The sequence below is a fragment of the Octodon degus genome, unplaced genomic scaffold (genome assembly GCF_000260255.1).
Source record: "Octodon degus isolate 3935 unplaced genomic scaffold, OctDeg1.0 scaffold00050, whole genome shotgun sequence".
In the NCBI taxonomy this organism is placed as follows: domain Eukaryota; kingdom Metazoa; phylum Chordata; class Mammalia; order Rodentia; family Octodontidae; genus Octodon; species Octodon degus.
Window position 1 is genome coordinate 5,587,345 of NW_004524626.1, and position 15,856 is coordinate 5,603,200.

A 15,856-nucleotide genomic window follows, 5' to 3' on the forward strand; every position below is an offset into this window, starting at 1 on the left:
ATGCATCTGTTCCTGGTTGTAGAGGCCACCTCCAAGATTTGCTATGAGCTGTGTTGCTATGAACAGGGCTTAGGGTGTATCGCTGGACTAGGTGTGTCTGACTCTTTCAAAAAGATAACTTAGGTGGGGAATAGCTGGGTCAAATGGAATTTCTAGTTTTAGTTACCAACCCAGTTATTAATGATGATGTCAACACACATTCCTCTTCCAGACTACAAAATTCTAGTTAACTTCTAGTTAATTTCCTTAGTGTGTGTGTGTGTGTGTGTGTGTGTGTGTGTGTGTGTGTGGAACCAGGGATTAAACTCAGGCCCTTGCACTTGCCAGGGAAGCACTTCTTCCACTGAGCCACCCTCCCAGCCTCATCTTTAGTCTTTACCATCAGATTCTATCACTTAACCTCTCCAGCCCCTCAATACTTGATTTTTTTTTATTTTTATTTTTATTTTTTGTATTTTAGGGAAGGGTCTACAGGGTGTTCTGGGTCTCATTACGAGATTGGACTTGTAGTGATCTGCCTGCTTACAGCCTCCCAAGACCTGGGATTACAAGCATGTGCCACCACACCTAGTCTCAATTGCTGGGTCATTGCGCTCTGGGGGCGGGCCAGCACCACAGGCACAGGCCCGGGGATCAAACCCCTGCCCCTGCACCTACTTTCAGGGCCTTTAATCTGCTGAACTATTTGGCTGGCCTCAATTCTTCTTCTATATTTTTAATAATTTTATTGTGAAACAAATAGCAATGACATGGTTTCAAAACCAATTACTAGCACAATTAATTTCAATAATTAATACATTGCATATTGTCGTCTTAGTGGTTATTCATTGTACAAGATGCAGACATGATATCCTGTCCACGAACACTATTAGAACAAATCTCTAGTCATTGAATTAAGAGAATGCAACTGTATATCTATCCTATTTTGAATATACAGATACAAAATGGTCCTTCATTTGTATCCCCCTTTCTTGTTTAGTTTTGTCAGAGAAGGGTATTCCATTGTCATTTAAATATTGTAGGTGTGTGAATTCAGCAAAATATTCCAACATAGTCCAGTAGTCCGTAATAGTAGTTGGTTTTCCATAAGACTGGCAATGTCAGAAGTTGTTGACTTGAGCCTTTTACAGCTCAGCATATTAATATGGCTTTACTTTTTATACTTCATTTTTATACTTTTCTGCTGGATGGTTAAGACCAAGATAAAGCAAGACCTATATAACGAAATGTAACTTTTGTATCTGATAAGTTCAGTCAGATCCCCTCAGGATTTATCCTGAAACCCTGTACCGCAGTTTATAGATCCTTTGTCAGTGTCAGCCATGTGGATGAGTCACAGCCATTGCTTGACCAATTTGCTCTCTGTGAAATCCTGAGAGAATGTTTTCTCTCCATGTGACTCTCCTTAGGCACACTTTACATCATTGATCACTTTCCTCTTTGGCCCCATAATCTCCTTGATCAGAAAAATTTGGGACACAACTGAGTTGCAGGATGTTACAGTACAGGTTCTCCTATGTCCTGAATCTTCACTGACCTTGAAAGGCTAGGACCAAAATGTTGGCTGACCTTGCAGCCCTTCTTTTTCTCTAATTTTTGGTCTGCAAACTTAGGTTGTTAACCTTCTAGAAAAGATGTTTATCATTATTACCCTACAACATAGGCAGTTGAACTTAACCTCACTGTGTGAATATCAAACATCTTAGGTATAACATGGAACAGGTATTTTCCATCAAGTATTGATATGTTAAACTTTAAGTCCCTACAGAATATGAAGGAAAAAATTTTTAAAAATATTTTTTTAATTTTATTTATGTGTGTGTGTGTGTGTGTGTGTGTGTGTGTGGCCAGCTCAGCCCACCAGGGGGCGGGGCTGGCTGGCATGTGGTGCTGGGGGATTGAACCGCAGTCCCTGTGCTTTGCGAAGCTTGTTCTAAGTAGATGCTTTAGACCACTGAGCCATCTCACCAGCCCCAAAAATATTTTTAAAAATAAGAATAAAGTTACATATTTTACACAGAAATTTAGAAATCTAACCATATACAGCATTATAGCAGGACAGTCTTGTGACATTTTTTCTTGTCTCTTTTTTCATTTATTACCTTTTTTTAAAACAAAAAAAAACATGTACTTGAAAGACAGTATAGCAGTAATTGATCTGTCATGACAAACAGTACATATTTAGAAGACCAGAATGACAGGCACTCCAAGCATGACCCTACCATTACACATTACCATCTTCAGTGCAGTTGCTTAGTTCACAGGTATCAGCGTATATAGTTAGTCAGGATGAGAATCTTTCCAATTAACTGCTAGATTCAAAAATCTTCTCAGGATCATTGAGATTCTCAGGATCATTGCCTTATCCATCTTGTGTACATAAATGTATGGCTTTGCCCCTGTCATGTTTCCTAGGTTTTCTCCTTGCCCTCTCTTCATTGTCTAATCAAGTTCTAGCTTTCCTTTTAATATACCTTTCTATTTTTATTTCTTCTTTTGAGTTTATTACTTAATTCTTGATCATTACACCATTTCTCTGCATCACCTTCCCCATGTGGCCTGGGTGGGCACACACACACACACACACACACACACACACACCTGACATCCTCTTTCCATCCTCATCCCTCCCTTATTTATTTATTTATTTATTTATTTAAGGTAGGGTTTCCCTGTATAGCCCTCAAACTTGCAGTGATCCTCCTGCCTCAGCTTTCAAAGTTCTGGGGTTGGGGCTGGTGAGATGGCTCAGTAGTCTAAAGCACCTACTTAGAACAAGCTAAGCTAAACAAAGCACAGGGACCACGGTTCAATCCCCCAGCACCACATGCCAGCCAGCCCCGCCCCCTGGTGGGCTGAGCTGGCCACACACACACACACACACACACACACACACAAATAAAAAAAATTAAAAAAAAAAAAAAACAAAGTTCTGGGGTTACAGGTGTGTACCCCTTACCTAGCCACTCCCTCCTCCTTCTCTGCATTTCTTTTTCTTTCTATCTATCTATCTATCTATCTATCTATCTATCTATCTATCTTTCTTTCTTTTTACAGAACCAGAGGATTGAACTCTGGCCCTTGCACTTGCCAAGTAAGCGCTTATTCTACTGAGCCATCTCCTCAGCCCCTTCCCTGCATTTCTTAATCCCCTTCTGATCTGAGAGACATCAATATCCCTACTTCTTTTTTTTTAAACTGTCCTAAATTGTTTATTGGGTTATGAATTTCACAAACATCACTTATGTTATTAGCAGTATTGGTGGGCTTGGAGAGTACTGCGCCAGTCTCCAAGCTGCACGGTGAGACCCACCAATAGTGTGGTGGAACTCGTGGCCCTTTCCAAGGCCACGACTCTTGCGGCCTGCAGGTAGCAGCCCGTGCATCTCCCTGTGCTTATGGACTGGTTTGGTGATCCATTGGGTGTCAGGATTTCTTCTAATGGCTTTGTAGAATGAATCAATAAGGATAACCTCAAAGAATTTGTATGTGGAATCCTCACCAACCCAGTAAGAACTGAGCACTCACAGAGCCCCACAGTGGCATCCAGCTTGCTCCTCAGCAACAAACTGAAGGCTTTGTGCAAACTTCAGCCAGTTAATACCATGATGGACAGGCTTGCCCCTAAGTCACTCCTTTAGGAACTGGACGTTTGCAGCCACCACGGCGCACACGAATCCTGTATATGACACACCCTTGCTTGGCCTTGTATCCCAGTCCGCGAGCTTTGTCCGGCCAGGTGGGGGGAGGGGCCCTGAGGAGCGTCAACGGTGCTGCCAGCAGCGGACCTGCAGCAGAAAGCACATCACGGGACTGCTTCTTCCTGCCCAGCTCCTGGGTGTACTTGTGCGCACCCGTCTTGGCTTACCTGATGGCTGCCAGACGAAAAGTTCCCTGCTTCTTTCTTATTTTTTGGTACTGGGCATCAGACTTGGCCTGTGCTGCTGAGCTACCTCCCTGGCCCCTCTCTACTTTTTATGATCAATCCTTTAAGTCACTATTTCTCTAACATCAAGATTTATGGCCTTTACATTCACAGCCATTCTTCTCGGGTCTGATTTAATGCCAATCCTCAACTCAGATGGATTCCGGCTCTCGTCGCCTGTTCTTCCTGTGGTTTCTCCATTTGCTTTCAGTTGGTTGGAAAGAATCCTCACTCAGTTTCCTTGGGAAGTTTCCGTTGATTCACAAATGTTCAGAAACAGGTATCTTGTGCCTTTGTCCACAGTTGGGCTGTGTGTGGTTATGTCCACAGATACCAGACTCTGAGCTGAGCAGGGCGCCCCGAAGAAGGTGACGGCTTCAGGCTGAGTGTGCTATTCTCATCTCTGGTACTCAATGGGCTCTCTGTCTCCCTGTCTGTCTCTCTGTCTCTCTGTCTCTCTCAGTGGCAGGCTCACCGAGCTCAGGGGTGGAGCTGGCGCAGGGCATGGTGCCAGGAATCGAACCCTGGTCCCTCTGCTTGCCTAAGCAGGTGCTTAGTCCAATGGGTTCTCTTTATCAATCACCTTGGTGCCACCCACTGTGCTATTTCTTGGGACCTGGTGAACCTTTTCAATCTCAAGAATAAAGTCTTCTTTTTTCCAATTGCTCTTTTGCTTTGAGACAGGATCCTTCACATTAGCCAGCAGTACCCACCTGTGACTACCACTTCTCAGAGAAAGCTTGCTTTTTTATTTATTTATTTATTTATTTATTTATTTATTTATTTATTTGGGTTTTTTGAAACAGGATCTCCCTATATAGTCCTCCAGGCCTGAAACTCACTGTGTAGCACAAGCTGGCCACAATTTCATGGTGATCCTCCCATCTCAGCTCCCAGTGCTGGGGTTACAGCCATGTGCTACCATGCTTTGGGGAGACAAGGATTTCAACTCATGGACTCCGGAACCCTAATGGGCTCCATGGCCTATTCTAACCTCTTGGACCTCAGACTCCATCGTCCCTACTTGCTGGTAGCCGTGAGAATCAGGGAGTCTGGTGGAGAGATTACTAGAGATGCTGTCCTGAGTTTGAAGTACACTGGGGCACCCAGGAGGGAAAATTCTGAAGTAAAGCAGCAAAGTTTGACCCAAGAGGTGCTCACTTGGCAGGACCAAAGACAGTGACCCCGCAAATAAGAGGGCTGCACAGACCACAGGATGTGAAAATTCAACATTATTATTTTCAGCCTCAGCCAGCAGGCTACCCCCAGCCCCTCCCTGGCCTCAGAGCCCAGAGCAAACACGTACACAGGCAGGATGCACTTGGGTGTTTACTGGGAGTGCGCTGGGAGGTGAGGCACCCGGTCACACTTTCTTGGTAATGCTTTTGGGGGTAGCAAGCTCATACAGGCGTGGGGATGCCTGAGCCACCAGGGAGGCCGGGGAGATGTAGTAGGGGTTGTATTCCTCATTGAGGTCCTTGCGGACTCTGGGCTGGGCCAAGGAGATGATCCGTGGACTGGCCACAGCCTTCTTGGTGATGTCCAGCACCTCCCAGCGAGGACTACGGTCAGGAACACACTTTTCTGACTGGGTCTTAGGCACTAGAGGGAAAGGAAAGAGGGACAGCGCTGGAGCTTTCTGAGCCATAGCTCCAAATTCAAATGGCCTGTCCGTGGATGAAGGAAAGACACAGAGCATGGTCTGCCTCCACATTGGAATACTACTCAGCCAGAAAAAGGAGTGAAGGTTTGACACACTCCACTGTGTGGAGGGACCTTGAAGATGCCACGCTCAGTGAAAGACCAGACACAGAGGATGCACAGTGTGGGCTCCCCGGACAGGAAACGCCCAGGACAGGCAGCTCCAGAGGCAGGAGGTGGCCTCTGGGTGCTAGAGCTGGAGAGGAGACAGGTGACTGCTCACAGGGATGGCGTTACTTTTAGAGTGTAGAACTGATCTGGAACTAGACAGAGATGGTGGTCGCACAACTCTGAAGATAGTAAAAGTCACCCTCATGGACCAGCAGATTAGCTCAGCAGACTAAGCACCTGCTTAGGCAAGCGCAGGGACCAGGGTTCGGTCCCCAGCACCACAGGCTGCACCAGCTCTGTCCCTGGGTGTCCTGTGCCAGCCACTGAGATTGGGCATGATGTTGCACTATGAATCCGAGCTGTGTCATGAGACCCTGTACCAAATACATTTTTTTTTTTTTTTGGTTCCTTGAATGCCTTCAGGGCACGTTTGGCCAGCGGGAGAGGTGTGAGGTTCGAACTCCAGCAACCTGAGCTGACAGCTTTGTGGAAGCAGCCACTTAAAGGCCTGAGCTAGGGCCAGGCCCCCCATTTTTTTTTTTTTTAAAGCCATTCTCTTATAAGGTAAAGTGTAAAGAAAGAATATTTCAGTTGCCCACAATTACCAGAAAGGAGATCTCAGGTGCTGGTCAGGAGTGAGACAGGAGAGAAGGGCCCAATACTTCCTAAGAGATACTTTTTTATTTTTCGGGGGGGGGACCCCCAAAGCAGGCATCAGTGTGGCTATGCCAGGCTCCCGCATGGCTTTTCCAAGGAACACTTGCTCTGGCCATGGCAGACTTCAAGCATAGACCTGTCCCAGGTGACAGCATGCTGTGGCCTCCTCAGTCAGGTCCACGAGGGTCCCCTCCCCGACCCAGGGCCACACATGAGCTCCTTCTTCCCGTATAAGCATCCCTTTCCCACCTTACCAGGTCCCTCTGTGTGCTGTCCCCCAGTGGCCCATCCTAAGTGATAACAAAGCCTCTTCCGTGTAGGGTACTTTTTCCTATTTGTGATTTCTACCTCAGGCAGCACACACTGAGCCACGGCCCTCCAGGCTGGAAGCACTGAGTGTTGCCAGTCCCCAAAGCAGCCAGCTGCTGGCTGCTTAGACGCTGGCTGGCAGCATGGAGGGACTAAGGGCAACACTGCAGAGCCAGAAGCTGCCATCTGTGGGGGCGGGGAGGGTCCCCGGGTGCCAGCAGCGGCTCCGAGCCCAGGGCAGCTTAGCACCAAGTGCTGAGGGCCGCCGGCATCCAAGCCCAGGCCGCCAACAGTGAAAAAGCTCCGCATGGCCTGTCTGTGATTCCTGAGCAAGAACCCTCAGCCAAGTGGTAGAATTCTTGAAGCCAGAACAGAGACCCTGCTCTTTGGAGGGCTCAGAAGAAGAGGTGACTGTCACCTGCAGGCTCAAGAAGCAGCGCATAGTCCTGCCTGGTGTGCATGTTTGCAATCCCTGTGCACAGAGGCAGGAGGATTATCATGAGTTCAAGTCCAGCCTGGGCTAACTAGTAAGACCCTGCCTCAAAATTACCACAAAGAGAGAGAAAGAAAGAAAGAAAGAAAGAAAGAAAGAAAGAAAGAAAGAAAGAAAGAAAGAGACAGACAGACCAGCCCAACACTGATTCCATCCTACACACAGCTAAGAATCCAGTCTCACAGGAGCAAGGGAATTCAGGTCTTCCTAGGGGAGGAGGAGTTTACCTGTCTCCTGTCATTCTTTTTTTTTTTTTTTTTTCTTTTTTCTTTTTGTGGAACCAGGAATTGAACTCAGGCCCTTGCGCTTGCCAGGGAAGCACTTATTCTACTCAACCATCTCCCCAGGCCTTTTCCTGCCATACTTTCTTCCACTCTGGTTCATGGTGGGCAGGGTATAGCAGAAGGGATATCTGTTTCTCCTACCCCCTCCTCCCATCCAGGGTGTGACCCCCACACTACATCAACAGGACTGCATCTCCCTTTAGTCTGGGGTTTGGGCCTCAGGTCTACGAGGCTCCAGGGCTCCTCTCCCAGCTCCTCAGAGCCAGAGCTGCTCCTAGATGAACAGAGGCACAAGGTGGTGGCACAAACAGCACACCGGTGAATTCACGGAGGACGGTGACACAGACGGACCCCCAAGCCTACCACTCGGCGAGTGTGCTGGCCACGGGCTAGAGCACTGCCTAGACACAGGGGCCTGCATTCCACCCAGCCTCGCCTACACACATCTGTGTGCCGTTCCAGTGGTGGGGTCAGCGGGAGACTCCACTGAAGTCACCAAACCCCTGTCTGTCACCAGCCAACCACCCTGTAGCCCAGGCTGGCCTTGAAGTTGCAGCAATCCTGGGGCCTCAGCCTCCCTGTTGCTAGGCTTGCCACTGCCACTCTTGTTCCTTCCTTTCTGCATATAGAACCCTCCTGCACGGGTCAGAGCGCTGTCCTATGGCTGAGAAGGTGCCTTTGCTGTCTCAAGCACAGGGCGGACCCGGTAGACACCTGACCTTCACCTGACCCTTGGCTCCTGCCCTTTGCCTGGCTTCCTCCTCTGTCCCTGACAGGAGACCCTCTGCCAGGTACTCTGCCCCTGCCTACCCTTGTAGGGTGGGGTACCCCTGGCCTGGGCTGGGGTCCCCCTGGCCTGGGCCAGCTGGGGCAATCTGTCCACACCACTTGACAACAGCTTGCAGTTTTGGGAGAGAGGCAGGGAGAGAAAGAGCTGCCTGGCAGGAGCAGGTCTCAAACCCAAGGTACCTGAGCCCCCACCTCATGTCCTCAAGGACATGGCAGGAGCCCAGCCCACGTGTCTACTCACTGGCCAGCTGGAGGAGGCGGCCGTAGTCTGACACATAGGCCTTGGGTTTGGGCATGAGGTCCCACTCTGCCAAAAGTGTGACTGGAGCCCTGGGCTTGGCCAACTGAAGGATCCGTGAGCTGGGGACTGCTGTCTGGGCTGCCCTAGACACCCGGGATACCTGAAACAGGAATGGAGGGGACAGAGTGAAGCAACTCATAAGTCCTCACAAGCCCTGGAATAGAAAGACCCCATGAACAGCACAAACACACAAGACCAACAAAGAAGGCTATTTGCAGGGATCTGTAGCTGTCATATATAAAGAGTTCCTGCAAATTAATAGCAAGAAATTCCAATGAGAAAGTGGGCCAGCGCTATAAGAGAGAAGCCCTCAGTAATCAAAATCTTGTAGGCCAACAATGGAGGCCACACAGTCCTGAGGACCAAGAGAGAGGAAAGCAGCTTCCTGCTGAGCCTGCAGCCTCTTGGCCCCTGGCCCGACACCCAAGAGCGGCTGGCCCCTCCTGCATGCATGGTGAACCTCACCTACCTCTGACATCTTGATGCTCCAGATGTTTTTGCGGACCTTAGGGGTAGCCAGCTCTTTCAGCCGGCCTGACGCACGGTACTCCAGGCTGGTCCGAGGGACAGGCCAGATGGGAGAGGCCCTGGGGGTAGCCACAGTTGAGACCTAGGGTGGGGGAATCCGGGGACCCCATGCATGCAAGGATTCTGCTCGGCATCCACTTCTGGGACCAGGGGAACCTGAGAATGTGGAGCTTGGAAACTGCATCCAGAGAGGAGTCCAGGACACTTGGGCCTGCCCCCCCCACCCCCTGGCTCACGGAGGGGGCAGGGCAGGGTTCTCTACTGGCAGAGCCCCGACCCTCACCTCACCTGCAGCTGTTGAAATACTCTAGGTAGAACCTCCTGGGCCGCGCCAACTCCTCCACACGGTGGGACACGGCTGCACAGAGGGGGTTGGGTCCCATCACCCCAGATACCAACACACCTCAGCTTCTGTTACTCTGTGGCACCAGCCATGGCCAGGGCAGGAGCTCTGTCTAACCCAAGGAACAGCTGGGCACAGACCTCTGCTACCCCTCTAGGGACAGTGGCCCAGGGTTTCCAGCAGGTTAGAGTTGGGGTTTAAGACTCAGGGGGAAAGGGTCAATATGGGCCTCACAGGAGGTAGAGAAGAGAAATCCCTAAAAGGAGGTGCCTAAAGGCCAGGGGAGAAGAACAACCCCGGGGAAGGCCTTGTTCGGACAGCCAGGTGATGGCTAAGAAAGACCAGGGGTGCAGGCGCTGTAGGCTGCTGGGGGCAGGACAAGCACACTAGGAAACGTGGAGATATCCACCTGACAATTAAGCCACATGGGGACCCGTGTGCCACGGAATACCCTCAACATCTGGAAGTGGCCCCAACTTGGTGGACAGTCATCTCAATCTCACTGACCCTGTGGCCTCGACCCCCGAGAGCCAGCCTGCACCCCACACCCATGACCCATCTTCGAGGGCTCCAGCTGCTCAGAGACCCAGAATTCCAGTGGGAACCCAACCCTTTGGAGAAGGCAAGTGGGTGTCCCTTCTCTGTCCCCAGGCCTGGCAGCCAGTGGCCAACACAGACAGTGAGACCAGGCCCCGGGCCAGGCAGAGGCCACCCTGGGAACTCCTCACCTACCAGGCACCGTGACAGTCAGGGTGGTGTCCTCGAGAAAGCGCTCTGTCCAGTACACGGAAGGCCTGGAACACAGCCAGCGGCTCAGGGCAGGGGACGCAGAGGCCCGGCCCCACCCTCCTCCTGGAGGGAAGCCAGGCTGGGACACAGACTGCAGGGGTGGCACAGGGAGGAACAGAGAGTGTGGAGCAAGGCCGATGTTCAGAAGCCACCACTGGAAAGAATAAGCATGGCTAAGAGGGCCCAGGCTAGCGAGCGAGTGTGGTGGCACACACCTGTCATCCCAGCATTCTGAGAAGCTGAGGCAGGAGGATATCCATTTCCTAAAGCCCAACTTGGGCAGCTTTTCCACTTAGAGAGACACTGTCTCAAAATAAAAATTAAAAAGGGCTGGAGGTGTGGGCCAGTGTGAAGGCCCTGGGTTCCATCCTCAGTACTACAAAAACAGGGGAGGGATCAGGACATTAACTGTGTGAGCTAGGAGAGTGGGGTGAGGCTGGGCCAGCCCTTGGGGAGGGGAAGCCCCAGCAGGAGCCCTCCCCTTCCTGCCCTGGTCCCTGGAGCTGCGCAGCCCCCTGACACCTGACTCACCAATAGAGGCAGAAGTGTAAGTTGGTCCTGCGAGGAGAGATCCAGACGAAGCCCTTGCAGCAGTACCCCGGCCTGCGAGGAGACGGCCCCAGCCCCCCTGTGGCTTGGGGTGGCCCCTGCTCCCCGGCAGGCGCCTCACTGTCCTTCACCCAAGAGCCCCTAAAGTCCCCACCTGCAGCATCCTGACCTCTCTCACCTTCCCCGAAGCCCCCGAGAGCCCTGCCCCGAAGCCCTGAGATGACATCGGTGGTGACAGCTTGAGCAGGGACAGGAGAACAGGGAAGGTTTCAGGGCATTGGCTCACCTGTCCCTAACTACTTGCCAGTCCGTCTTGGGCTTTGCCAGCTCCTGCAGTCGCCGATGCCTCCTGCCCCTCGCTGTGCGGGTGTCGGGGTACCGCTCAGTGATGGACAGCCGGCTGTGGGGGAGACAGTGGCAGTGACCAGGCCACTAGCCACCGAAGCCCCCACGCCTTTCTCTGTGAAAGAGAACCCGGCCAGCTCTCCCTGCTGGAGAGAGACTGCAGCCAAGTACGGTAATACCTGCCATCCCACGAGTGTCTATTGAGCACCTTCTGTATACCAGACCCAGAGAAGACCTGTGATGGTTTCTGAATCTCCCCCAGAGCCTCAGGTCCTTGGAGGTGTGACCTTGCAAAAGGGACCGGGTTGTGGGGGTGTAGCTGACTGGCTGTTAAGAGGTGGGGTCTGGGAGGAGAGCGTCCCTGAGGCCGTGGCCTGGAGGGGTCATCCTGCCCCCCCCATCCGCCCTTGTCTCTCGGCCTCCTGTGCGCCTTGAGCAGCTCTGGTTCTCTGGGCCCCGTGCCGTGCGCTGCCTTGCCTTGAAGCCAGCCAGCTCCAGGCTGCAACTTCCAGAAACTCTTGAGGAAAACCAGCCTCTCCGTCCTTAAGCTGTGGACTGTTGGTGTCTTGCCCACCGACCCCGGCCTTGGCCCCTCCACCCACCTCAAGGAAATGTCTGTCTCCAAGTCGTGGTCCAGAGCCACCTGGGGCTCTAAGAGCACCTTGTCTGCATCCAGGGCCTTCAGGGGCTTCTCCCTGGCCACCTCCTCCAGGGGAAGCGCCACTTCTGGGTCGCCAGGGCCTGATGTCACCCCACCTGGCTCTCGGAGTTGCTGGCTCTGGTAGGCAGTGCTCTCCTCACCATTCTCCACCCCTGCTTCTGATCGGCTCCCGGCCTCAGGGACAAGGTGGGTGCCATGCAAACTTTGCTTGCGTTCTCCCATGTGCCGTGCCCCCTCCCAACCAGCCTCCTTCCCTCCACACCCAGTGTCTGTGGTCACCTGGGCAACAGGAGAATGCCCCACCCACACACTGCTCTGTGGCATTCCAAGGCCAGCCACTGCAGGGTGAAGTGGCAGCAAAGATCCAGCCACCATAGCCCAACCTCAGCCCACATTTCTAACAGGCCCCATTTTAGGGTTCAGAATTCATCTTGGAGGTCTTACCTCTAAGAGCACAACGACCCCAGAGTTGCTTTAGGAGTGAGGCCCGAGGAGACCTGCAAGGGGCTTCTGGGTATGACTTCCTTTCTTACCCAAGCAGACAAGGAAGTCACTATGCCTCTTTTTCCTGGTTACTGTTGGACCTGTCTGTGATGTCCGGAGCTCAAGCAGCCATCCTCTGACTGTGAGGCCTGCTGGCTGAGGACTGGTAACCTGAAAGATGAGTGTGTGGTGCCACTGTTGAACCTCTGCACTTAAGAAAAATGAGGCTGCTCTCTGGGTTTCCTATTACTTGAATAAACAAATCCTTATTATGAAGTCACGTTAGTTGGGCCTCAGGTCCTCAGCACTCAGAGCACTTGAACTGATTTGAATACTTCCAGCCCCAACTTTGCAGAGAAATAACTTCCATAGAGGCTGTTCTGCACCTTCAAAATAAGATCATCACTAAGAGACTCCTTCTAGGTGCCACTGAGCACTTGCCCGCCCAGCAACTCCCGGCGTTGCCAGTCAGTCTAGGGTCCTTATGCTCAGTTCAGATGGAAATCATGAATCAGCAAAATGCAGTGCCACCAGCAGCCCTGATGGCACCAGATAACACTGGATGCCAACAGTTGGCACAGCTGGTGCTGGTTTCTGTTGCTGCCAGCTGCCACCATCTGATTTAAGTGGGACGCCATGGGTCCACGCTCCTGCCGGCCGTGGGCCGTTTTTCTCCAGAGCTCTCCGCGGCTAACAGCCCTCAGGGCTCATTGCTGTTTCCTCTGGACCAACTGCTCTGTCCATGCTGCTCAGGATTAAGAATCCCAAGCAGATTTTCAGGACTTCCGGAGATCATTCTTCTCAAGAAACAAATCATACACTGGTTTATAGGGCCGCCAAAGCAGGTCTTTACATTAAGGCTCCTGAAGGGAGCCCTCCTAGGTTGACCCAGATGCGCGTGCGCAGTGCTGCTGCACTAGCAGCTGCAGGCCCATGATTGGTCCAAGCACAGGTCTATGATGGGCACAGGGCTTCTGGACAGTCTCAGCTGCCATGGCAACCATCCAATGAGGGCTGGGGCTAAACCCAGGGAATCTTCTGGAAGGCCAGCTGTGGTGATGGGAATGCCCCAGCTCCCTCACTCCCTGATCTGACCATGCCAGCTGTCCCCTCCTGTCTTCCGTGGGGCAACAGCAAGGAGGACACTGAAGCAAGTTGTCCCATTCCATTGGAGTAGGGATGCAATGGACAGGGACATGACAGACACTGTCAAGCCATGCCTATCTCAGCCTGCACAGGGATAGGTTCTGGCCCTGTATGAATTGCTGAAATCATGGTGGTGGTCGTCTAATATGGCTCATGCCCTTAAAACAAAGGCCTGTCTCCCAGGACCACCTCCACCTTCTTCTCCAACTTAGCCCAGGACACAATTTCCTTTCACCCTTCCCGCTGCCTCAGGGAAGAGCCCCAATCAGCTTCTCAAGTATATCTAAACATGCCTTTCAAATCCCTCCCCTGGTAAAAGGTCATAAAAGCCTCAGCCTCCATTTGTCTAGGAGAGAGAGAGAGAGAGAGAGAGAGAGAGAGAGAGAGAGAATTCCTCAACCTTCCCCACATTCTCTCCCATGTCCTCAAAGAAAATAAAGCTCCTTTCTCTTTTTCCTTCTGCCTGTTTCTCTGCTCCACCATTCCCCTGGAAACACCCATCACACAGGAAAAGAGGAATTGTTGGGTTCTTCTGTCCATCTCAGGGAGACTGAGACAGGAGGACCGCTTAAGCCAGGGCGTGGAGAGCAGCATGGGCAACTCAGTGAGACCTCCCTCTGAAAAGAAAAGAGAGAGGGAGGGAGGGAGGGAGGAAGAGGAGCAAGGACTGGCAAGCCAAAGGGAAGGGAGGGTGCTAACTCAGTATCTGACATTTCTGGGGTGCCTCTGCTACTTTTCTCCCGTTGCTGAGACAAAATACCCATCACTGAAAATTAAGACAGGGAAGCTTTATTTAGCTCACGGTTTGTGGAGGTTTCAGTCCCCAATCAGCTGGCTCTGAGGCAGAGTGGCAAGGCAGAAGGCAACAGCTCGAGGTGGCAGAAGACAGCAAGAGCAACAAGAGCAAAAGAAGAGAAAACAAGCCTCTTCTGCTTTGTATAGTATGCAGGCTAGAGGGCAGGTAGGGCACTGACACCCTCTCCTGCCCTCTTCTCCACAGGCTCAGGATGTTTACAAAGTAAACATCAGTGGTCCCCAGCTGAGTTAACTTAATTACACTTATCAAATTGACTCAATGTATCCACCACAACATGGGACTGGAAGGTGTGAGGCTAGGAGAAGACCCTGTCTGAGGCTCCAGGGGAAAATCCTGCCCTACTCCCTCAGGCCTTGGGCAGTACACTTGTGTGGGCTGGAGCTGAGCTGCCAGCAGCCCTCAGAAGCCACCAGGCCCCTACATCATGGCCAGAAGCACCACCTGCCCACCCTGCCTCCTCCACACCTCTGATCACAGTGTGGCTCTCAGCTCCTGAGGAGCCTGAGGGATGTGTAGGACCACCTGGGTGACCCCACCTGAGACATTACATCCCCGTCTGTCCTGGACTCACTCTCCTACACGCCTGCATCTGGGCTCACACCAACTGCGGAAGGCCCCAGAATCTGACTGCCGCGAGAGAAGTTTAGAACTTACAGGAAAAAGTCCTAGTGCCTGTCTTTCTGGCTCAGGAGCTGGGACAAGGATTTTTTTTTTTTTTTTTTTTTTTTTTTGTTACAAGGCATGAAAGTATTCATTATTAAGGTCCAAAACTAAACCATATGAAAAGTAAGAGGGCCAGGGAGATGGCTCAGTGGAATAAACGCTTCCCTGGCAAGCTCAAGGGCCTGAGTTCAATCCCTGGTTCCGCCAAAAAAAAAAAAGAAAGAAATGGAAAAACCATGCCAGGTACACAGTGGGCCTCTGCCGTGGAGATCTCTCTGGCACAGGGATAGTGGCTGCACAGGTGCCCAGGTGGGTACCTGGGGTGGTGGAGAGAAATGGCATCTTCTTGAGCCCATGCGGAGTCACAGACTACGGTGTTGCTGACTTTGGGGACAAGCAGGTGGAGGGCAGCCACTCTGAATGCGTGGAGGGTGGACAGCACAGGCAGCTGAGTTAGGTAGAATTATTCTAAGTGGCCGGACAGGCCTCAGCCCTCGAGGGGGTCAGCGTGGACGAGGCGAACACATTACAACTGTGGCCACAGGCGCATGTGTCAAAAGCCAGGACTCCAGACAAAGATGTGCGCCTCCCAAGCGATGAGCCATGACTGGGGATGGTGCCGTCCTTGCTACCTCCTGGTCCAGGAAAGCCCAGATAGACACAGTCACCCAGGTGTGCAGCCAGAGCACCTGGACCCATCCCCTTCCCAGAATGCCTTTGTTCTTCCCGTAGACTCTTGTCACGTGGTCCCCGCCATTGGATCAGTATCTCCTAAGTGTTCAAGTGTGGTTTTAGTTTTGTTGAGGTTTAGTTAGTTTTTGATACTGAGAATTGAACTCAGGCCCTCAGTAAACAGCTACATTTGTGAACTCTTTCTTCTTCTTCTTCTTCTTCTTCTTCTTCTTCTTCTTCTTCTTCTTCTTCTTCTTCTTCTTCTTCTTCTTCTTCTTCTTCTTCTTCTT

At 51.6% G+C, this 15,856-nt stretch overlaps 1 protein-coding gene across 1 annotated transcript; it reads right to left on the bottom strand.

Moving 5' to 3' along the window:
* Positions 1-5,183: 5,183 nt before the first annotated feature.
* Theg (theg spermatid protein) lies at positions 5,184-12,036 on the bottom strand. Its single transcript, XM_023717077.1, has 8 exons — positions 11,727-12,036; positions 11,066-11,179; positions 10,762-10,788; positions 10,174-10,235; positions 9,387-9,456; positions 9,040-9,157; positions 8,511-8,670; positions 5,184-5,527 (listed from the first exon to the last, which is right to left on the bottom strand). The coding sequence occupies exons 1-8, from the start codon at positions 12,005-12,007 to the stop codon at positions 5,289-5,291; spliced, it is 1,071 nt and encodes a 356-aa protein (XP_023572845.1). The 5' UTR covers positions 12,008-12,036; the 3' UTR covers positions 5,184-5,288.
* Positions 12,037-15,856: the final 3,820 nt, after the last annotated feature.

Excerpts from the sequence above, each read along its gene's own strand:
- Theg (XM_023717077.1), bottom strand. The coding sequence starts at position 12,007 with ATGGGAGAACGCAAGCAAAGTTTGCATGGCACCCACCTTGTCCCTGAG. Across the intron at positions 11,180-11,726 it reads GAGACAGACATTTCCTTGAG|CCGGCTGTCCATCACTGAGC; the intron begins GTGGGTGGAGGG and ends TCTCCCCCACAG. Across the intron at positions 9,457-10,173 it reads CCTGACTGTCACGGTGCCTG|CCGTGTCCCACCGTGTGGAG; the intron begins GTAGGTGAGGAG and ends CCCTCTGTGCAG.